The sequence below is a fragment of the Chiloscyllium punctatum genome, chromosome 11 (genome assembly GCF_047496795.1).
Source record: "Chiloscyllium punctatum isolate Juve2018m chromosome 11, sChiPun1.3, whole genome shotgun sequence".
In the NCBI taxonomy this organism is placed as follows: domain Eukaryota; kingdom Metazoa; phylum Chordata; class Chondrichthyes; order Orectolobiformes; family Hemiscylliidae; genus Chiloscyllium; species Chiloscyllium punctatum.
In genome coordinates, this window is record NC_092749.1 from 5842495 (window position 1) to 5865614 (window position 23120).

Consider the following 23120-nt stretch of genomic DNA (forward strand, 5'->3'; position numbering starts at 1 on the left):
TAAGAGGAGGTGAAGAAAACCATCTTAAGTGCAGATGAGCTGGTGCCTGAAGCCAACTTGGTGAAAGTGAAGACTGCAGATGCTAGAGATCAGAGCCAAGATGAGAGTGGTGGTGGAAAAGCACTGCAGGTCAGGCAGCATCCTTGGAGTCAAACCTACAAACAAAGGAATTTTGATAGTTGGATACAGTCAGTAAAAACAAAGCAAAACTATGACTCCTTTAGAGAGATTACTATTTAAAAATTCACCTCCTGAATTAGTGAGAACTCATGTGGAAGAGCAGAAAGTTAAAACAGCAAAATTAGCAGCTGGAATGACTGATGGTTATGAGTTGGTTCATAAATCAAAGTTTAGCTTCCAAAATCAATTTCAGTCCATGGGGGATGGAAATTGGGGAAAATAAAATTCCTCACATGGAGACGGAAAGGTAGATCTTGGTGATGATCATAAGGATAACTTGCCATGGGTGAAAAAGGAATCCTTGAAGGTGAAAGGGAAGTTAAAAAGCCTTCATATTTTCATTGCAATAAAGTAAGCCACATGAAATCACAGTTGTGGTGGGTTAGGAAAAGGACTGGGAAGCCAGATATAGGAAAACAGGATAAGCCAGTGACTTTTGTTGGAGTGGTCATGGAAAACACAGTGGAGGCTTGGAAGCTGCACCAGAATGTACAAGTTAGTCAGAGGTTGGCTAAGGAGGAAGTGACAGATCTTCTTAAACCATATAGCTGCAAAGGTAAAGTTTACTTGAATAGGCCAGGAGCAGCAGGTAAAGAGGTTAGGATATTAAGAGACACAGGATCGTCTCAATCTGTGATGCTGAAAGATGAGGATATACGTACTTCTGAAGGGCTATTGCCAGAAAAGGTACTAATACCAGGAATTCAAGGTAAGACGAGAAGTTCTCAATTATGTAAAGTGAGCTTAGAGTGTCCAGTGAAGAATAGAAACATCTTGGTAGGAGGACTGGACAAACTCTCAGCTCTAGGAATACAATTTGTCCTTGCTCATGATATAGCTGGTTCACAGGTCAGAGTGCTACCTACGGTGATTGAACAGCCAGTGGAAACTCAGGCAATTGAACTATTGCAGGACACATATCCTGGGACTTTTCCTGACTGTGTGGCAATGAGGCTACAAAGTCACTAGTTGAAACAGTGAGATCAAAGAGTACTAATAAGAAAGTTGAATTGGAATAAGCAGAGACCCTGTTTCATCAGTTGGTTGGCACAAACTGAGAGCAGATAGATGATTGAGCAGACATCTTTAGCTCAGATAAATGAACTGAGTTACTGCAGAAAGATGAAAATATAGAGCAATTGGGTCAAAAGGCATATGCAGGAAAAAGTTAAAAATCACACAACACCAGGTTATAGTCCAACAGGTATAATTGGAAGTGCTAGTTTTCAGAGCGCCGCTCCTTCATCAGGTGGTTGTGGAGGACACAATTGTAAGACACGGAATTTAGGGCAGAAGTTCACAGTATGAACGTATATGTAACTGAAATTATACATTGAAAAATACCTTGATTGTTTGTTGAGTCTTTCATCTGTTAGAATACCATGATAGTTTCACTTCTTTCATAGGTACAACACAACTTTTTTTTAAAGTTACATTCTCAGGTAAACTGTAACAATTGGTGTCAGCCAGATAATATGTTGAAGGTGTTAGCCCCATGTGTTCCCTGTCTAACAAGATATTTTTCAATGTATAATTTCAGTTACATCACACTGTAAAGTTTTGCTATAAATTCTGTGCCTTACAATAGTGTCCTCCACAACCACCTGATGAAGGAGCAGCGCTCCAAAAGCTAGTGCTTCCAATCAAACCTGTTGGACTATAACCTGGTGTTGTGTGATTTTTAACTTTGTACACCCAGTCTAACACTGGCATCTCCAAATCATGACTATGCAGAAAAAGAATCTGAATGTATCCCTGAATGTTATTATCATAAAAATGATGTCTTAATAAGGATATGGAGACCATCACATATTCAGGTAGATGAGAAATGGGAAGAAGTTCATCAAGTCATATTGCCAGTGGGTTATCTAGCCTGGTACATAACAAGCAGACACTCCTGTTTTTATCTGTCAGCCAGGTCTCCCTGGTTGAACCATGTTAACAGCCCCAAACAGGGGCTGACTACAAAGAAACAATGATATATTCCAAGATAGGATGATGAGTGATTTGGAGACGAACTTGCAGGGGGTGGTATTCCTTGTCCTTCTCGATGGAAGTGAATCTGCTGCAGAAAAAAATGGCGCATCTAAATTGTTGATCAGATTCTGACAAGAGTTGGGAAATATTATTCAACATGCTGTTTATTTAATTCCTTCTGTTTATGTTGATGGATTTTTTCCATCTAAATCAGTCACAGATGCATCTCAATTGTTCAGTGTAATAATGTGTTCTCTCTGTTCAACTCAAAATTCCTACCACTCTGCCAGATCCTTTCAATACAGCAGTACAGAGAATAAACTGATTCTTATCTGTTTCTTTAAAGGTATCACTGGTCCAGTCCTTCTCCAGTCTCCAAGCCTAGAACATGTCACCCAGGACCACACTGCCCAATTCCAGTGCACCATGAGGAACGCCACAGTGACACACACCGATGTTCACTGGTACCGACACTCTGCAAAAAAAATTATGGAGTGGGTTTTAACACATCCAGAAAGTGGCTCCACAGAATGGAGCCCAGGATTCACTGAGCGATTCCAGCATTCCAGAGACCCCTCCAGTAACAGCTTCATTCTGACCATCACTAACGTGCAGCCCAGTGACAATGGAGTTTATTATTGCTCAGTCTGGGGAAGGATCTATGGGAGAGGAAGCCAGCTCAATATCACCAGTAAGTATAGTTTACATGACAATCTCCTCCTGCAATAACCTTCTACCCAATGAGTGAATTGGAGATCAGTTTGTAATCAAGAAGATTGGGGAGGTAATGGAAAGTGATTGCAGGGATGGATTCACTGTGGAGAGGAAGCTGAGCTCAGGTGCAGCAATTTATTTAATTATTTTGTGAGATGTGGGTGTCACTGGCTGGGCCAGCCTTTATTGCCCATCCTTAATTGCCCTTGAGAAGGTGGTGCTGAGCTGCCTTCTTGAACCACTGCAGTGACCCATTGATTGCCATTCGTGGGCTGTGGTCGGGTTCCTACACAATCTATTAAGACTCTGCTAAACGGTTCTTCAAAAGCTGTGATCGGAATTAAAGGTGAAGCTTTAATTGAGGGTTGGAGATTCCCCCAAGTCCAGACATGGACCAGCCTGTCTGGTAAAATTTAACATCTCTGCGTAATCCTGACCAATAAAAATGTTTTAATATTTTAGACTGTGTGTTGCTATTCCATAAATGACCTGCCATTAGAATTTCATGAGCTAGTTTGAAAAATTTTATTCTGGTTCTCAGATGAAGTGACCATCTGATGGACCACTGCCTATTGCTCAGTGCCTGGTATTTGGGACTCTTTATGAATATCTCTTGGTATCTCTTTATGAATACTTTTTCTTTCAAACAATAACTCTCACAGACCATTTCTGATTCCATTTCTGTGGATAAAAACAGAAATCACTGGAAAATGTCAGCATCTGTGGAGAGAAATTAGAATTAACGTTGTGGGTCCAATGACCCTTGTATTGAACTGATGGCAATGAGGGAAAATGATGATTTTTATACAGAAGATGGGGTGGGGAGGAGGGTGAGTGTAAAAAATAGATGGAGATAGAGCCCAGTGTGAGAGAAAAACTGTTGGACGGACAAAGGAGTGTGTAATGGCCAGTCTGGAGGAACGAGCAGCTGCTGATGGGGACAGTTAGTGGCTGACAATGGGTAGAGTATGGTAGCTGCCTGAATAATGATAAGGCCTGGTGTGTGGGGGAGGGGGAAAGCATGGGGAAAGGTGCTCAGTCTCTAAAATTATTTTACTCGATATTGATTCCAGAAGGCTGCAAGGTAACCAAGTAGAAAATGAGGTGCTGTTGTTCCAGCTTGCTCTGAGCTTCATGAGAGCACTGCAGTAAAACTGAGACAGAGGTGTTGGCCAGGGAACACGATGGTGTGTTGGAGTGACTAGCAGCTGGGAGCTTAGGGCCTTTTTTTAGCAGACAGAATGCAGGTGTTCTGCGAATCAGTCACACAGTCTCCATTTCATTTCCCAAATGAAGAGGAGACCACATTATGAGCAGTGAATACAGTTTGTCTCATCACAGAATACTCAGGGGCCTGGATAGAGTGAATGTGGAGAAGATGTTTGTTGGAGAGAGTCAGATCCAGGGCACAGCCTTACAGTGAAGGGACAATCAATTACAGCTGAGATGAAGAGGAATTTCTTCAGACAAAAAGTGGTAAAACTGTGGAACTCATTGCTGCAGAGAGCTGTAGAAGCCAAGTCATTGAGTATATTTAAGAAAGGGATAGATAGGTTCTTATGAGCAAATGGATCAAGGGCTATGGGGAGAGAGCAGGAGAATGGGATTGAAACATATCATCCATGCTCGAATGGCAGAGCAGACCTGATGGGCCAAATGGCCTCATTCTGCTCCTATATCCATGGCCTTATGGTCTATAATGTCATGGTTAGTTTGAATAATTAACCCCACTGGTTCACTCTGATACACTTACCATCTGTCCTCTCTCATTAACTCTAAATTAGAGTTCTTCAGAACATTCAGATGAGCTTTAATTTAGTCATAAATTTTTTCTTAAAGATGCAAATATCCCGGTCCTCCTCCAGTCTCTGAGCCTGGAACGTATCACCGAGGGTCACACTGGCCGGTTACAGTGCACCATGAGGAACGCCACAGTGACACACACCAATGTTCATTGGGACCGGGAGAAACCAGGAGATAAGGTGGAGTGGGTTTTAACACATGACATGAGGAACGTCACACAATGGAGCCCAGGATTTACTGAGCGATTCCAGTCTTCCAGAGAACCCTCCAATAACAGCTTCATTCTGACCATCACAAACGTGCAGCCCAGTGACACTGGGGTTTATTACTGTAAAGTGTGGGGAGACATCAGTGGGAATGGAACCCAGCTGATTGTAACAGGTAAGTCTTGTTTACCTTAGAATAATCTGTTACTGTAACCATTTCCACATGGATTTATTGGAGAGAAGAATGTTAAATTCCTCTGCTAAAGAGAAAGCAGAGAGCTCGATATAAACATGGAACAATTCTAGGTTGTTACTCACAGATAGAATAAACTGTTTCTCCTCTTGGACCAGTTCCTCAATCTCAAACTCTTTTTCTGTCTCTCTCTCTTTTTGCTTCTCCATCTTGTTTGTTCTCAGTGTTGGATTTAACATTCTCCTGTTTCTGTCTGGTTTTGTTTCATTCATTCTTGGGATGTGACCAAGGGCTGGTACTTGTCCATTGTGTATAGCCCTTGAGAAGAAGTGTCTGCTCTGTTACAGGAAGCAGCTGAGGCCAAAACATTGAATGTCTTCAAGGGAGAGTTAGATATAGTTCTCATGGCTAAAGGGTTCAAAGAGTAAGGGGAGAATGAGGAAGCAAGGAAATGAGTTGGATGGTCAGCCATGAATATACTAAAAGGTGGTGCAGGCACAATGGGCTGAATGGCCTACTCCAGGTCCTAGTTTGTATGATTTGAGCAGGTGATGGTGAACTGCCTTCCTGAGCTGCTGTGGTCCCATTGGTGTTGGGATGTTTGACCCAATGACACTGAAGGAACAATGATGATACACTGTATATATCTGAGTATAAGTCGATCTCATGAAAAAGTTGTCCCCCAATTTTTTGTCTAAAAGTCTGGAATTTTCCATATATCTCATGTCAAATTCAACCCTGGTTCTTCACAGTTAACAGACCAACAGTTATGAGTCAGTGTGACTGTCCATTGCGCTCCACTCTGGCATTCCAGTCAGCTAGCTGTACCACTCTGTTTCAGGTTTTCCAATGCACCAGCCATCATATTCTGATCCAGATTTTCAGAATTATTGTAATTCTTGTGTTTTTTTTCTTTATCCATTTTGAATTTAATTTTGCTCCTCAAATGTGGTATCCCTGTAATAGCCGACCCCCTAAATTTAACTTAAAAGTAGACAAAATAATCCAACTATTACTTGGGTATATATGGTATGTGTAGACCCACATGCACTTTATGGTACTTGGAACTGAGATTTGGTATGACAGTGCCATTCTACTGTAGCAGGCAGAATGGAGACAGTTATTTTGTCGATAAATATTTGATAATAGCCATAGTTCCTTTTCTTTTTGTTGTATATTACTTTATAAAGAGATCTGGCTCTAGTGTGTCCATTTTTGACTCGGAGCAAACATAAATTTCATCCCCTTGAATGCAATTCTCCTGTAATCGTCGACCCCTAATTTCAGCTTAAAAAAACCATATGAAAAATTTGACTTTTACACAAGTTATATACAATATTTCTAAGTCAGGATAGTGAGTGCCTGGAGGGGAACCTGAAAGAAATGCTGCCCCATGTACCCGCTGCCTTTGTCCTTTCAGATGGGAGAGGCTGTGGGTTCAGAAGCTGCTGTTGGAGGAGCCTTGGTGAATTACAGAAGGGCATCTTGTAGATGGAAAATACTATACATCAATGTAAAAGGGAGTGAATGTTGAAGGTGTTAGTTGTGATGCCAATCAGGTGGGCTGCTTCCTTCTGGATGGCATGAAGCTTCTTGAATGTTGTTGGAGCTGCACCCATCCAGGCAAGTTGTTCCATCATCCTCCCGAGTTCTGCTTTGTCGATAGATGGTAGGCAGGCTGTGGGAGGCAGAGTGTAGCCACAGTATTGATTACACTGCTCCAGTTAATGGACAACTTACTGTGGATGCCCAGGCTATGTTTCATCAGGGAATTGGTTTCCATTTTTTCTGAATGTGATGTGGGCATCACTGGCAAGGCCATAATTTGTTCCTCATCCCTTATTGCCCTCCAACTGTGTCACTTGCCTATTCACTTCAGAGGGCAGTAAGAACAAACCACATTGCTGTGGGTCTGGAGTCACATGTGGGCCAGATCAGATAAGGACAGCAGATTTCCTTTCCTGATGGACATTAATAAATCAGATGGGTTTTACAACAATTGATGGGAACATCAGGAATTAAGGTGATATGGTTCCAGCTCTCAGTTAGCCTGGAATTGTTGTGTATTATTGTGTTATGATTCGGTTGTGAGTAAATTCAATAAAGAAGCAAATAGTTGGTGGCTTGTTTGGAGACGCTGTTGCCCATGAGAGGTCTGGGTGGTATAAGGGGTGCCTCTGTAATTACCTAACGCTGTGTTCATGGAGTGAAGGGTTCGGTGCCAACGCTGCACACAGGAGCTCAACATTACTCCATCGGCCTGTATTTATCTTTAATTTTAGAGTTTAACAGAATACAAAGGGATTTGTTTTGTAGAAACCTATTGTCTTCCTTAGACTTTCCCTCCCATGAGTCAGTTCCACATTAAAATTGGATCTGTTTCTCAACATCACTTAAACTGAAAATTAAAGTGGGCACCCGTGTAACTCATTAAGATGCGAGCAATTTATTCAGGAAAGTTCAAACACTCAGCTCTCAATTCTTTGGGCCGTCATTTCCCACAACCCTCTGCAGCTCCTGTTCTGCTCAATGACACTCCCGCCTCTGCCTCTGATGTCCTTGTCCTGAGCTAAATCCTTCCTCACTCCCATCCTAGTTACTCCCCTTCTTATGACCCTCATCCATTCCCTTAGTCCAAGAAACACAGACAGAGGGAGATAGGAACAAGGAGTAGGCCATTCAGTCTATCTTGCCTGCTCCACCACTTAATTAAATGATGGATGATCTGATATTAATCTCAATTCTACATTCCTACATATCCCTGTTCACCTTTCACTCCCGGGTCATCAAGAATGTCAACCACCTCCCTCCCCACCCCACCCCCACCCCCACCAACCCTGCCTTAAAAACATTTTGAGATTCTACATCCACTGCCTTTAGATGAAGGGAATTCCAAAGACTCACAACCCTCTGAAAAAAAAACATTTCCTCATCTCTGTCTTCATCTTGCACTCCCCTATTTTTAAACTGCCCCCTAGTTCTAGATTCTCCCTGAAGAGGAACCATCCTTTCCACGTCCACCTGGTTCAAGGCCCCTCAGATCTTACAGGTTTCAATGAAGGCCCCTCTGAGCCCAATGGGATCCAGAGTGACCACATCTGGAGAAAGGGTTTGCAGCTCGAGGAAGTTTGGATCCGAGTGGAGGAGCTGGAGTCTGAGCTGCAGACATTGTGTCACATCAGGGAAGGGGAAACTTCCCTGGAAACCTTTCTCCTCAGGGTCCTCCCACACCTTGGATTTGGGAATTGGAGATGAGTCATGGATCAGGGACAGAAGGCTGTGAATGCAGGTGAGGATGGTATGGGTCCCAGGCCTTTCTAATAGTGAGCCCAATGTCACAGGTTTGTCTTCGGGACCCAACTCCAAGGATTCCCCGACCCTGGGATAATAACCTGGGTCAGGAATGGAAGGAAATGTCTGAGGTACCAATCAGAAGAGCCTCACTATGCCCATTGCTGACTCAATTCCAGGCAAGTGCAATCAGGGTCTATCTGGCTCAGGGACAGAATCAGAGAATCACAGAAACATTCCAGTGCAGAAGGAGACCATTCAGCCCATCCTGTCTGCACTGAATCTTCAAATGAGCATCATTCCCGACTTCCATTGTCCTGCTCTCTCCCCACAGCCCTGCACACTGTTAGGATACAGAACCAGATGGAGCAAGTGAATCAGGGAGGGTGTCCTCAGGGACCATCGATTACAGGCTGTTTGAAACTTTCAACCTTTTCTTTTTAGTTTTCGGTGAGAATGAAACTTTTTAAATGGCTGCTCAGTCTGTTCCGATCCATCAGCTGTGAGCACTGTGAAATTCTCCTCTTGATAGTTTATTCACAAAATGAATCACAGCAGCAAATTGTAAAGCATTCAACTGATGGATATGTTTCAAATCATTCCCGCTCAAATTACAAATAGCAATATCCAGACTGGAAGGTTCAGTTCATCCTCTGCAAATCATCATTTAACCAGGAAGAGATTTTATAAAATGTTACAATTCCAGTTTTATTATTTTTTCCTCTTCAACACAAACAGATCCATTGGCTGATCCAGTCCTCATTCAGGATCCAGTGGTCAGCAAGGTAGCAGAGGGTGAAACCGTCGAGTTTCAGTGTGCCATGCACAATGCCAGTGTGATTGACACTGATGTCTACTGGCACTACCAGCGACCTGGCAGCAACAGGGAGTGGGTGATAAGCCACTTTGTGAATGGCACCCTCACCAAGGCCCAGGGTTTCCACGATCGTGTTCAGCTTTCCAGGAATATCCGCAGGAACAGTTACATTCTGAGCCTTGTAAATGTGACTCTCAATGATACTGCTGTGTACAGCTGCAGTGTGTGGAGCTACATCTATGGAGCAGGGAGCCAGCTCAATGTAACTGGTAAGTCAATGGGAGGGAACATTGGTGTGAACAGGGAAGGGAGCACCCGCCTGCTGTGGAAGGGCAGAATGGTCATCAAGGCCAGGTATTCCCAAGGCAGTATGGGGAGTAGTTTGGAGGGGAACTTGCAGGGAGTGGTGTTCCCATGTATCTGCTGCCCTTATCCTTCTAGATAGAGGAGACTGTGGGTTTGGAAGGTGCGCCTGAGGATGTTTTATGAAGGTCTGCAGTATATCTTGTCGAATATGCACGACAGACAGTCAGTGGTGGTGGGAATGGGTGCTTGTGGCTGTCGTGGCCAATGGTGCCTGTTGCTTTGTTCTGGATGATAACAAGATTCTGGAGTGTTGTTGGAGCTGCACCCATCCAGGCAGATGAGGAGTATTCCATCACATTCCTGACTTGCTGGCAATGGACAGGCTTTGGGGAGTCAGGAGTTGAGTTGCTATCCTAAGGAAATCAAAATTACTGTTATTGATGATCTGAAACATTGCTCAGAATGAAGTGTGTGTGTGTCTGTGTGTGTATCTGTGTGTGTGGGTGTGTGTGGGTGTGTAACATTCTGATATTTTACAGAAGCATCTTCCTACAAAATTCCCTGGACCTCAGATCCCATTTCAATCATTGGCACCATTCTGGGCTTCGCTGTCTTGATCTGCATTGTCCTGCTCACATTTTTACGAAGGAAACAAAAGCTGTGTTCATCAGTGAAGGACTCCACACAAGGGTAAATCTCATTTCATCTTGGGTTTGACTCTGTTACTGCACAATTATTGTTTTCGACATTGGGGATGATTGTTTTAGTGAGTGCTGATATTCCCACGGCAATAGACAATAGACAATAGGCCATTCTGCCCTTCGAGCCTGCACCACCATTCAATATGATCATGGCTGATCATCCTTAATCGGTATCCTGTTCCTGCCTTATCTCCATAACCCTTGATTCCACAATCCTTCAGAGCTCTATCCAACTCTTTCTTGAATGAATCCAGAGACTGGGCCTCCACTGCCCTCTGGGGAAGAGCATTCCACACAGCCACCACTCTCTGGGTGAAGAAGTTTCTCCTCATCTCTGTCCTAAATGGTCTACCCCATATTTTAAAGCTGTGTCCTCTGGTTCGGCACTCACCCATCAGCGGAAACATGTTTCCTACCTCCAGAGTGTCCAATCCTTTAATAATCTTATATGTCTCAATCAGATCCCCTCTCAGTCTTCTAAACTCAAGGGTATACAAGCCCAGTCGCTCCAATCTTTCAGTGTAAAAGGTAGTCCCGCCATTCCAGGAATTGACCTTGTGAACCTACACTGCACTCCCTCAATAGCCAGAATGTCTTTCCTCAAATTTGGAGACCAGAACTGCACACAATACCCCAGGTGTGGTCTCACCAGGGCCCTGTGCAGCTGCAGAAGAACCTCTTTGCTTCTATATTCAATCCCTCTTGTTATGAAGGCCAGCATCCTATTAGCCTTCACTACCTGCTCTACCTGCATGCTTACCTTCATTGATTGGTGTACAAGAACACCCAGATCTCTTTGTACTGCCCCTTTTACCTAAATTGATTCCATTTAGGCAGTAATCTGCCTTCCTGTTCATGCCACCAAAGTGGATAACCATACATTTATCCACATTAAACTGCATCTGTCATGCATCTGACCACTCACCTAACCTGTCCAGGTCACCCTGTAATCTCCTAACATCCTCTTCACATTTCACCCTGCCACCCAGCTTAGTATCATCAGAAAATTTGCTAATGTTATTACTAATACCATCTTCTATATCATTAATATATATTGTAAAAAGCTGCGGTCCCAACACTGATCCCTGCAGTACCCCACTGGTCACTGTCTGCCATTCCCGAAATGGAGCCATTTATCATTACTCTTTGTTTCACCATTGTAAATGGTGGGTGAGTGACTTTCGAGATCATGACACATGTCCAGATGCCCAATCACTGCCAGTTTGCTCCATCTCTGGTATCACACGTCCTCCAGTGCCAGGTCAATGGAACCTGCTGGTGACAGACAGCAAGCTTTGAATGAGTCAAGCATTAGAAATCACATGCAGGAGGTACTGGATCATTACCCACCGAGCCCAATGTCAGGGTCTGCCTTGGTACTGGGGGTCACTGACAGCACAGCGACTCCCACTGGGCTGAACAAGTGAATGCCAGATGACCTGGCCCAACAGCCCATGCTGACCTTTCACTTCCACATCAGCAGAAAGTCCAAATCACATTTCCCTGTCCTGCTCCCCCATCCATTCAATCTCCTTTATTGTCCCACTCTCTCCAATTGAATCCTGAATGTTCACATTGATCCTCCACATGCCATTAATCTGGAATGACTCCCAGAGCCACTCGACCGTCTGGGTGAAAAGATTTCCTGAGTGTCTGGACTCGATCTTTTCTGTTGTGTTTTGTAACCATGATCCCTCATACTTCATCCCCTCAATAGTCTGTTTCTATCTCATTCATGGTCCCTTCAAAGGATTTTAAATATTTTGATTGCAGTCCAAAAACCTGGGTTCTTCCAATGATATAAAGACATTCTAAAGTCTTTCTTTGCAATTCCATTTGCTGTACTGGGCAGCATCCCAGTGAGTTGTTGACCAGAAGAAATAGAAACAGGAGTAGGCCATTTAATCCCTAAAGCCTGCTGTGCCATTCAATAGGGTCATGGCTGATCCAACATTGCTCTCATCCACTCTCCTGCCTTTCTCTATAACCCTCGAAACCCCAACTGATCAAGATCTCCATCTCAAGACTTCAAAACTCTGCACCCACAGCTCTCTGTGGCAAGGAGTTCCAAAGACTCAGAACCCTCTCAGAGTAGAAATTCCTCCTCAGTCTTAAATTGATGTCCCGTTATTCTGAGACTATGTCCTCTGGCCCGAGACTCTCCCATGAGGGAAACACTCTGTCGGCATTAACTCTGTCAAGCTCCATAATAATCCTGTATGTTTCAACGCAATCATCTCTCATTCCTCTCATCTCCAGTGAGTAAAGTCCCAACTGGTTCAGCCTTTGCTCAGAAGACAATCCCTCCATGCCAGGGATCATCCTTATGAACCTTCTCAGAGTTGCCTTTGTTAAATAAGGTGATCCTGCTGACTGTACTTCAGATGTGCAGATCAGTCTCTCAGTCTTTACAGCTTCATGACCTTGAAGACGACAGCTCTGTCAGTGTCTGGAGGCTGATGAAATGTTCACTCTGAGTAAAGGACACACATGCCCCGAGGATCTTAACTAACATTCATCTTTATAAAGAATATCCTCTTGATGCTGAAATTGTAAACATTGACTTTAGCAAGTTTGTTTGAATCTAGCAGTGAGTGTAAATCCAGTGGGAGGTTAGAGTATTATCCATCTACACGGAGCCCAGTGGAACACTGTATCCAGTTGAGTCTAGCTGCTGTTTATCCATGACCCTACAGCACAGGTTACAGAGTCCTCTTACTGAGAAAGACACCCAAACTGAATTAAAATGTGGCACCCATATCAGTATCCGCTCTGTCTCCAAATATGGCATTATTCTCAAATTCACCCAGGGACCTCGAAGTGAAGGAGCCATTGGGAAGTAGTGACCATAATATAATAAGCTTCAATCTGTAATTTGAGAGGGAGAGGGTACTATTGGAAGTGACAATATTTCTGTCGAATAAAGGGAACTATGGAGCTATGAGGGAGGAGCTGGCTAAAGTTCAATGGTGCAATACCTTAGCAGGGATGACAGTGGAGGAACAATGGCAGATATTTCTGGGTATAATGCAAAAGATGCAGAATCAGTTCATTTCAAAAAGGAAGAAAAATCCTAGGAGGAGGCATGGGTGGCCATGGCTGATGAGGGAAGTTAAGAAACATATAAAGTCAAAAGAGAAAAAGTATAACATAGCAAAGGTAAGTGGGAAAATGGAGGACGAGGAAGCTTTTAAAGAACAACAGAGGATTACTAAGAAGGAAATACGCAGAGAAAAAATGAGGTATGAAGTTAAACTGGCCAAAAATATAAAGGAGGATAGTAAAAGCTTTTTTAGGTATGTGAAAGGCAAAAAAATGGTTAAGACTAAAATTGGGTCATTACGGGAAACAAAGAAATGGCAGAAGAATTGAATTGGTACTTCAGATCTGTGTTCACTGGGGAAGACACAAGCAATCTCCCTGAGGTAACAGTGGCTGAAGGACCTGAACTTAATGGAATTTATATTTGCCAGTAATTGGTGTTGGAGAGACTGTGAGGTCTGAAGGTTGATAAGTCCCCGGGCCCTGATGGTCTATATCCCAGGGTACTGAAGGAGGTGGCTCGGGAAATCGTGGATGCGTTGGTGATTATTTTCCAGAGTTTGATAGATTTGGGATCAGTTCCTGCAGATTGGAGGGTGGCTAATGTTGTGCCACTTTTTAAGAAAGGTGGGAAAGAGACAGCAAGAAATTATAGACCAGATGGTCTCACCTCAGTGGTGGGAAAGATGCTGGAGTCTATTATAAAGGATGAAATTACGACACATCTGAATAGTAGTAACAGGATAGGTCAGAGTCAGCATGGATTTATGAAGGGGAAATCATGCTTAACTAATCTTCTGGAATTTTTTGAGGATGTAACTCTGAAGATGGACGAGGGAGATCCAGTAGATGTAGTGTACCTAGACTTTCAGAAAGCTTTTGATAAAGTCCCACATAGGAGGTTAGTGAGCAAAATTAGGGTGCATGGTATTAGGGGCAAAATACTAACTTGGATTGAAAGTTGATTGGCTGACAGGAAACAATGAGTTTGATAGATTTGGCCCCATTTCGGAATGGCAGGCAGTGACCAGTAGGGTACCACAGGGATCGTGCTGTGACTGCAGCTTTTTACAATATATATTAATGATATAGAAGATGGTATTAGTAATAACATTAGCAAATTTGCTGATGATACTAAGCTGGGTGGCAGGGTGAAATGTGAGGAGGATGTTAGGAGATTACAGGGTGACCTGGACAGGTTAGGTGAGTGGTCAGATGCATGGCAGATGCAGTTTAATGTGGATAAATGTATGGTTATCCACTTTGGTAGCAAGAACAGGAAGGCAGATTACGACCTAAATGGAATCAATTTAGGTAAAGGGGCAATACAAAGAGATCTGGGTGTTCCTGTACACCAGTCAATGAAGGTAAGCATGCAGGTAGAGCAGGTAGTGAAGAAGGCTAATAGCATGCTGGCCTTCATAACAAGAGGGATTGAGTATAGAAGCAAAGAGGTTCTTCTGCAGCTGTACAGAGCCCTGGTGCGACCACACCTGGGGTATTGTGTGCAGTTCTGGTCTCCTAGTTTGAGGAAAGATATTCTGGCTATTGAGGGAGTGCAGCGTAGGTTCACAAGGTCAATTCCTGGAATGGCGGGACTACCTTACACTGAAAGACTGGAGCGACTGGGCTTGCATGCCCTTGAGTTTCGAAGACTGAGAGGGGATCTGATTGAGACATATAAGATTATTAAAGGATTGGACACTCTGGAGGTAGGAAACGTTTCCACTGATGGGTGAGTGCCGACCCAGAGGACACAGCTTTAAAATACGGGGTAGACAATTTAGGACAGAGATGAGGAGAAACGTCTTCACCCAGAGAGTGGTGGCTGTGTGGAATGCTCTGCCCCAGAGGGCAGTGGAGACCCAGTCTCTGGATTCATTTAAGAAAGAGTTGGATATAGCTCTCAAGGATAATGGAATCAAGGGTTAGGGAGATAAGGCAGGAACAGGATACTGATTAAGGATGATCAGCCATGATCATATTGAATGGTGGTGCAGGCTCGAAGGGCAGAATGGCCTACTCCTACACCTATTGTCTATTGTCTATTGAAAATAGGCGTCAGTGGCTGAGCCCTGCATCTATTCCCCTGGAGAAGGTGGTGGTGAGTTGTCTTCTTTAACTGCTGCAGTCCAGTGCATATGTTGTGTTTGTTGTGTTCTGATGGAAAGATTCAAGTCTCTGATCATCAGCTCCTAACACGAGCTGCAGGGCAGGGTCTTGATTGGAAACCAGAGACTCATGGTTTCACCTTGTCCCCAGTCCAAGCATTTTTTGTCCATTCCTCTCTGCTGGGGAATAGTCTATCTGAACCTCTGGGATGAGAGAGATAAAAATCAATTCCATCTCTAAACATTTTTCTAAATGATTGGTTTATTGATATTAAAACATGAGCAGTTTGCACATGAATAGAGTTTGAAACTTACATAAACCAGAAACTAAAGTCTGCTATTTTTCTGAAAGCCTGAGGGTTAATCCTTCATCACTCTCACTTTTCAGCTGGTTCTTTTGGAATCGTTGTTATTTTTCAATCTGTTCTGACTCCTCTCTTGGCCAGTTGGGATTTGAACCCAGATGATCTGTCTCAGAGATAGAGATGCTGCCCCTTCACAGACAGGCCACTTAACAATAAAACTGGACTGGAACCAGAAGTCTTCTGATCACATCACAGGCCAGAGCAAAGTCACAAATCCATTTGCTGATGATTTGCTCCAACTCCATTTGAACATTCTCTGTCTGTACCAGCTGAAAGTGCAGTAAGTTTCTGGAAGAAATCTCTCCCTTCCACAGATGGAAACAACAACGACTCGGCCAGGTTTCCCAGCATGCCCTCTGATTCGGTCAAATTCTTTCCTTTGTTGTTCTGCTCTTTTAAAAAAAAGAACCAAGTTTGGTGAAAAGTATAAAATCCACCAGCCTTAAGACTGTGAAAATGAAAGTGTTGTTCTGTGGTAAATGTGCAATAAATCTAATGGTTTGCATTTATTTAGGAGCCCTGTTGAAGACCAGGACATTGTGTATGCAACAGTAAATGGTAAGCAAGCTATTCCATCATTCTCACAACATTGGGCAGGAATTACTCTGTTCCAAATCTCTATTTAACACAGTAAGATTCCTGATGTTATTGATAAGCTCATGATTAGCTCATTTATTGATAAGCTCATTTGTCTGATTGACACAACTTACGATCATGGTCACTCACCGGGACATATTCACACAAGGCTGCAGATGTTCTTTAACAATGGAACTTACGTTTATTACACAAAGAGAGAAAGTAATACACCAGGTTGTGTGTATATATTTATTACACTGAGAACAACCTTAACACACTCATCAAAACAATGTTTTACCCAAATTCGCATCGCTAACCACTACAGAGGCACAAAACTGGAGAAATTATACTTCAATCACAACTCTGTACTTTCCCAATGTCCTGTTCATTTCTCTGTCTTGAACTGCCATAACAATTCCATGGTTTTTCTCTGAATCCAGCTGCATGAATCAATCGATGTTCTAATATCTCAACCTTTTCAATTTGAACAAGCTGAAGGTTTCTGTCCCAAATTCTCCCTGTTTGGAGAAGTTCACAAAAGGGAAAAACATTGCTGATGTGGTGACTGGTTTCTTCTCCATTGAAAACTCGAGCTGGGAGAGAAACACAAACTTCATTCTGAATTCAACTCTTGGTCGTTTTCAGCTTAATCTTTGTGTTTCTCGAACTGAGCTCAAAACAAAACTGAAAGTTTAATGCATTTACACTGTCTGTCATAAACACAGAAGCTACTATTTATTTAACATTCCAGAGGTTCTCCCAATTCCTGGATGGCATTCATGTGTCTTCTTGGAATGGCAGCATTGAATTCCTGTTCCAGAATGATTTTAGAACATAGAGCATAGAATATTACAGCGCAGTGCAGGCCCTTCAGCCCTCGATGTTGCACTGACCTATGGAACCAATCTGAAGCCCATCTACCCTACAGTATTCCATGATCATCCATATCTTTATCCAATGACCATTTAAATGTCTGAAAATTGGTGAGTCTACTACTGTTGCAAGCAGTGCATTTCATGCTCCTACTGCTCTCTGAATAAAGAAACTACCTCTGACGTCTGTCCAATATCTACCAACCCTCAATTCAAAGTTATGTCCCCTCGTGCCAGTCATCACCACCGAAAGAAAAAGAATCTCACTGTCTACCCTATCTAACTTCCTGATTATCTTATGTCCCAATTAAGTCACCTCTCAACCGTCTTCTCTCCAATGAAAACAGCCTCAAGTCTCTCAGCTTTTCCTCATAAGACCATCCCTCCATACCAGGCATCACCCTAGTAAATCTCCTCTGAACCCATTCGAAAACTTCCACATCCTTCCAATAATGCCGTGACCAGTACTATAGTCTAAATTAGATTGGTGCTTGAGAAGCACAGCAGGTCAGGCAGCATCCAAGGAGCAGGAAAATCGACGTTTCAGGCAAAAGCCCTTCATCAGGAATACAGGAACTATACACAATATTCCAAGTGCGACCACACCAGAGTTTTATACAGCTGCAGCATGACCTTGTGACTCCGAAACTCATGGCTACCAATAAAAGCTAGCACACCATATGCCTTCTTAACAACCCTATCAACCTGGTGGCAACTTTCAGGGATCTGTGTACATGGACACCGAGATCTTTCTGCTCATCTACACTAACAAGAATCTTACCATTAGCCCTGTACTCTTTATTCCTGTTGCTTCTTCCAAAGTGAATCACCTCACACTTTTCTGCATTAAACTCCATTTGCTACCTGTCAGCTCAGCTCTGCAGCTTATCCATGTCCCTCTGTAACCTGCAACATCCTTCAGCATGATCCACAACTCCACTGACCTCAGTGTCATCCACAAATGTACTAACCCATCCTTCTACACTCTGATCCAGGTCATTTATAAAAATGAGAAATAGCAGTGAACCCAAAACAGATGCTTGCAGGACCCCACGAGTAACTGAACTCCAGGGTGAACATTTCCCTTCAACCACCACCCTCTGTCTTCTTTCAGCTAGTCAATTTCTGATCCAAACCACTAAATTACCCTCAATTCCATGCCTCCATATTTTCTGTAATAGCCTACCATGGGAAAACTTATGAAATCCATATAAACCACATCAACCATTTTACTCTCATCCACCTGGTTGGTCACCTTCTCAAAGAACTCAGTAAGGTTTGTGAGGCACAACCTACCCTTCACAAAACCGTGTTGACTATCCTTAATCAACTTATTCCTCTCCAGGTGATTATGAATCCTGTCTCTTCCAAACATTTCCAACACTTGATCCACAACCAAATTAAGGCTTACTGGTCTATAATTACCAGGGTTGTCTGTACTTCCCTTCTTGAACAAGGGGACAACATTTGCTATCTTCTGGCACTATTCCTGTAGACAATAACAACATAAATATCAAAGCCAAAGGTTCTACAGTCCCCTCCCTGGCTTCCCAAAGAATCCTAGGATAAATCCCTTCTGGCCCAGGGGATTTATCTATTTTCATACTTTCCAGAATTACTAACACCTCCTCCTTGTGAACCTCAATCCCATCTTCTCTCGTAGCCTGGATCTCAGTATTCTCCTCGTCAACATTGTCTTTTTCCAGTGTGAATACTGATGAAATATATTCATTTAGTGCTTCCCCTCTCCTCAGACTCCATGCACAACTTCTCAGTACTGTCCTTGATTGGCCCTAACCTTTCTCTAGTCATTCTTTTGTTCCTGATATACTTATAGAAAGCTTTCAGGTTTTGCTTGATCCTACTTGCCAACTACCTCTCATGTCCCCTCCTGGCTCTTCTTAGCTCTCTCTTCAGGTCTTTCCTGGCTAACTCATAACTCTCAAATGCTCTAACTGAGCCTTCACCTCTCATCCTGACATAATCCTCCTTCTTACTCTTGACAACGGCTTCAACATCTTTAGTAAACCATGGCTCCCTCTTTTGACCACTTCCTTCCTGCCTGACAGGTCCATGCTTATCAAGCACATGCAGTAGTTGTTCCTTGAATATGCTCCAGATTTCAAGTATGTGCATCCCCTACAGTTACCTTCCCCATCCACTGCATTCTAAATCTTGCCGAATTGCATCATAATTTCCTATCCCCCAGCAATAATTCTTGCCCTGCGTTATCCCGTTCCATCACCAAAGTAAACATAACCGAATGGTGTTCTATCAACAAAGTGCTCACCTACCTCCAAATCTAACAGCTGTCCGGGTTCATTACCCAGTGCCAAATCCAATGTGACTTTGCGCCTTGTTGGCCTGTCTACATACTGCATCAGTAAACCCTCCTGCACACATTGGACAAAAACCGATCCATCCAAAGTACTCAAACTATATTATTTCCAGTCAATATTTGGAAAGTTAAAGGCCCCCATAACAACAACCCTGCTAATCTTGCTCCAATCCTGAACTATCTTTGTGAACTTTTCCTCTACATCTCTGAAACTATTCAGAGGCCAAAAAAAATCTGGAATGCTGTCTCCACTCTCCTTTCCTGTTTCTAAAATTTCTGACCTTCTAAAAGAATCTCAACAGCACAAACCTATATTCAAAAGTGTCTGTTCTTTTTAATCATTCCAAATTAAAGAAATGATATATTTTACATACTATTTATCAGCACAAAAGAGCAGAGATAAGGAGAAATGTTTTCCCTGGACAGAGTTGATAGGGTCTGGAACACACTCCCTGAAAAACTGTTTGAAGTTGATTCCTTAACAAATGTGAAGAGGGATTTGGGCAGGTGTTTGAGGATGAAGGATGTAGAGAGTCACTGATAAAGAGCAGGGCTGTGAGATTGAGCATAATTACATTTTAAAAGATCTAATGTGAGTGTGATTGGTGGATGGTGCTCTCTCTGTGCTGAGTTTGTCTGATTGACATGATGAACATTATAACGGAGAGCAGTGTCCAGGATTCCCATCAGCTACCTTCCTCTAAAACTGCCCAAAGTCACACTGGCATTTTCCCCTCACCATTTTCCCCAGTTTAAAGAGCTCGATTGTGACTTGGCTCCATTCTGAAGAGGTTTCATTCTGTCTTCTTTCAGATCAAACACAGAGCAGTGAGCAAGCAGCAGTTTCTCCTGTTGTGGTAAGGAAATGGGACACCGCTGTTGGTTTTTACTGCATTTTGAAAAACAGAAGCCACATCCGGGAAGACCTTCAGTATCACCAGAATGATAACAAATCATAACTTGTAACACACAGAAAGTGTCTGTTCCACAACGGGTTCAGGCTGAAACTAATCAAAGAGCAGTCAATCATTTCCTTCTTTTTAATCTTGGGACAAGTTGCATGGACAGAATGTCCACAACGTTCCAGTGCCGGGGAAACGCTCTCACATTTTGTGGGATTACCATCACAGACACAATGCCCTGGGGTCTATGTTCCTCCTAATGGATTGTTCAGGTGCAGGGGGACCCTCTGAGGGCTGAGATTAAGAAGGGGGAATGAGCCAGAACTGTGTGTAATTCAATCTCAGTTCCAACTTCCTTCACCATCCCCAATGTTCTTCATTCATTCAGTATTCAACCGGTTGCTGTCTGGTGTCTGTGAGGAGCTGAAACCCACAACAAGCCCTGAATCAGGAAGATTCAATCCTTGCTCTGCTCCAAATGAGCTGACTGCAGTTGGGGGAGAGAGGAGCTTGGCTCCATTGACCTCAGCACCTGAGATTAAGAAAGGAGGATGAGCCAGTGTTCCAGCTTTTTCCTCCCAGATCATGATCCCAACATCCTTGGATACCAGCCAGGGTTCAGTAGGAACTCTCTTGCTGCTCATTCAGATGGATGTCAATTCAAGCCTCAGTGCACAGATTTGAGCACATATTTTGGACTGACCCTCCAGGGCAATACTGAGGGAGTGCTGCTCTGTAAAAGCTGCCCCTCTTTTGGGCAAGGAGTGAAATCTGGATCCTCTCTGCTGCCTCGGATGGATGTAAAACTCCTGGGCATTACTTGGCAGAGAACAGAGAGGTTTTGCTGCACTCCCTGGGTGATGAGTGCCCATTACCCAACGTTCACCAAAATAGACCATCTGCTCAGCGTTGCTGCTGGGATCTTGCTATCTGCAAATGAGCACCTCCCGGTGCCTGTGAGGAAATTACTGAGTGATGTTTGTGTTTGATTCCAGCTGGCTGAAGGGGAATGTCATTATGCTGAGCTTCACTTTCACCGACAAGGAAACAGCCAGCCGACAGTGACAACTGCTGAAAGGAGCTCGGAGTACGCAGTTATAAAATGGGACAGAAACTGAAGTTTAACAGGACCCTTTCACTCTGCAGCAAGGAGCAGTCAAGAGCAGTTCACTCAAACAGAATCATCTCAGCTTCTTCTTCACATTCACACATATTCAGGCTTCCTCACCAACAATTGTTCCATGTCCATATATTCCCAGACCCTGAGATTACTGGGCACTCAGACCTTCTCAAACCCTGAGATTACTGGGCACGCAGACCCTCTCAAACCCTGAGATTACTGCACACTCCGGCCCTCCCAGACCCTGAGATTACTGCACACTCTGACCCTCCCAGACCCTGAGATTACTGAGCACTCTGATCATCCCGAACCCTGATAGAACCTGGAACAGTACAGCACATGAATGGGGCCTTTGGCCCACGATGTTGTGCTGAACATTACACCAAATGAAACTAATCCCTTCTGTGTGCCCGTGGTCCATATCCCTCCATTCCTTGAATATTCATGTGGCTTGTTTAAGCACCCCGATTGTAACTGGCTCCACCATTACCCCTGGCAATGCATTCCAAACTCCTCCCACTCTCTGTGTAAAATACCTGCCTCTCAAATCTCCTGGGAACTTTCACTCTCTCATCTTAAACGCATACCCCATCATATTCGACATTTCAACTCTGGGAAAAGGATTCTGACCATCAATCATATCTATGCATCTCATTGTCTTATGGACTTCTATCGAGCCTCTCCTCAGCCTCTGCTGCTCCAGAGAAAACAACCAAAGCTTTTCTAGCCTCTCCTTATGGCTCATACCCTCTACTTCAGGCAGCATCCTGGTAAACCTCTTCTGCACCCTCTCCAAATCCTTCACATCTTTCCTGTAATGTAGAAATCAGAATTGAACACAATACTCTAAGTGTGGCCTAACTCTAAGTGGCAACATGACACCCTGACTCTCTTAGCTGAAAATGTGTTGCTGGAAAAACGCAGCAGGTCAGGCAGCATCCAAGGAGCAGGAGAATCAAATTCAAATTTGATTGGATTTTGGTAACTTGGGGTATAATTTACACTGATTGGCCAAAGTTCGAATTTGGTTTTGTATCCTGGCAACACAGCTCTTAGCTGTTTCAACCAAATGTTATAATGTTTCCTTATTCTGGACTCTCTATGCTTCTCTAAATCCTTGGCAGCTTTTCAACACTTTTAAAGGTAAAGTACCCTTACACCTTCATAACAATAAGTTTGGTCCTATGTTGCCAAAACCATCATATTTAAATTTAATAGGGTTTTAACATCAGAATGGAAGTGAGGACTGCAGATTCTGGAGATCAGAATCAAAAAGTGTGGCACTGGCAAAGCACAGCTGGTCAGGCAGCATCCAAGGAGCTGGAGAGTTGATGTTTCAAGCATTCCTGATGAAGGGCTTATGCCTGAAGCATCGACTCTCCTGCTCCTTGGATGCTACCTGACCTGCTGTGTCTCACATTTTTGACTTTTGATATCTAAGTACAGGTACGCAATCCATTATCCATACCTTCGGGGCCAGCTGGTTTTCGGATTTCGGAGTTTTTTTTTATTTTGGAATAAGTGACAGTTTCACTCTGAAATTTAAAAAAACTGAACAGCAGACACACCTGGGTACTACGAGCGCTGAGACAGAATTGACACCTGG

At 43.4% G+C, this 23120-nt stretch overlaps 1 protein-coding gene across 1 annotated transcript in view; it reads left to right on the plus strand.

Moving 5' to 3' along the window:
• Positions 1–22800, plus strand: part of LOC140482642 (immunoglobulin superfamily member 3-like) — an 82650-nt gene extending 59850 nt beyond the window's left edge. The window contains exons 6-12 of the mRNA XM_072580148.1: positions 2504–2848; positions 4711–5055; positions 9103–9450; positions 10027–10177; positions 16221–16264; positions 20306–20349; positions 21390–22800. Coding sequence (XP_072436249.1) covers positions 2504–2848; positions 4711–5055; positions 9103–9450; positions 10027–10177; positions 16221–16264; positions 20306–20349; positions 21390–21512 — 1400 coding nt within the window. The 3' untranslated portion in view covers positions 21513–22800. The remainder of the gene's footprint in view (positions 1–2503; positions 2849–4710; positions 5056–9102; positions 9451–10026; positions 10178–16220; positions 16265–20305; positions 20350–21389) is intronic.
• Positions 22801–23120: the final 320 nt, after the last annotated feature.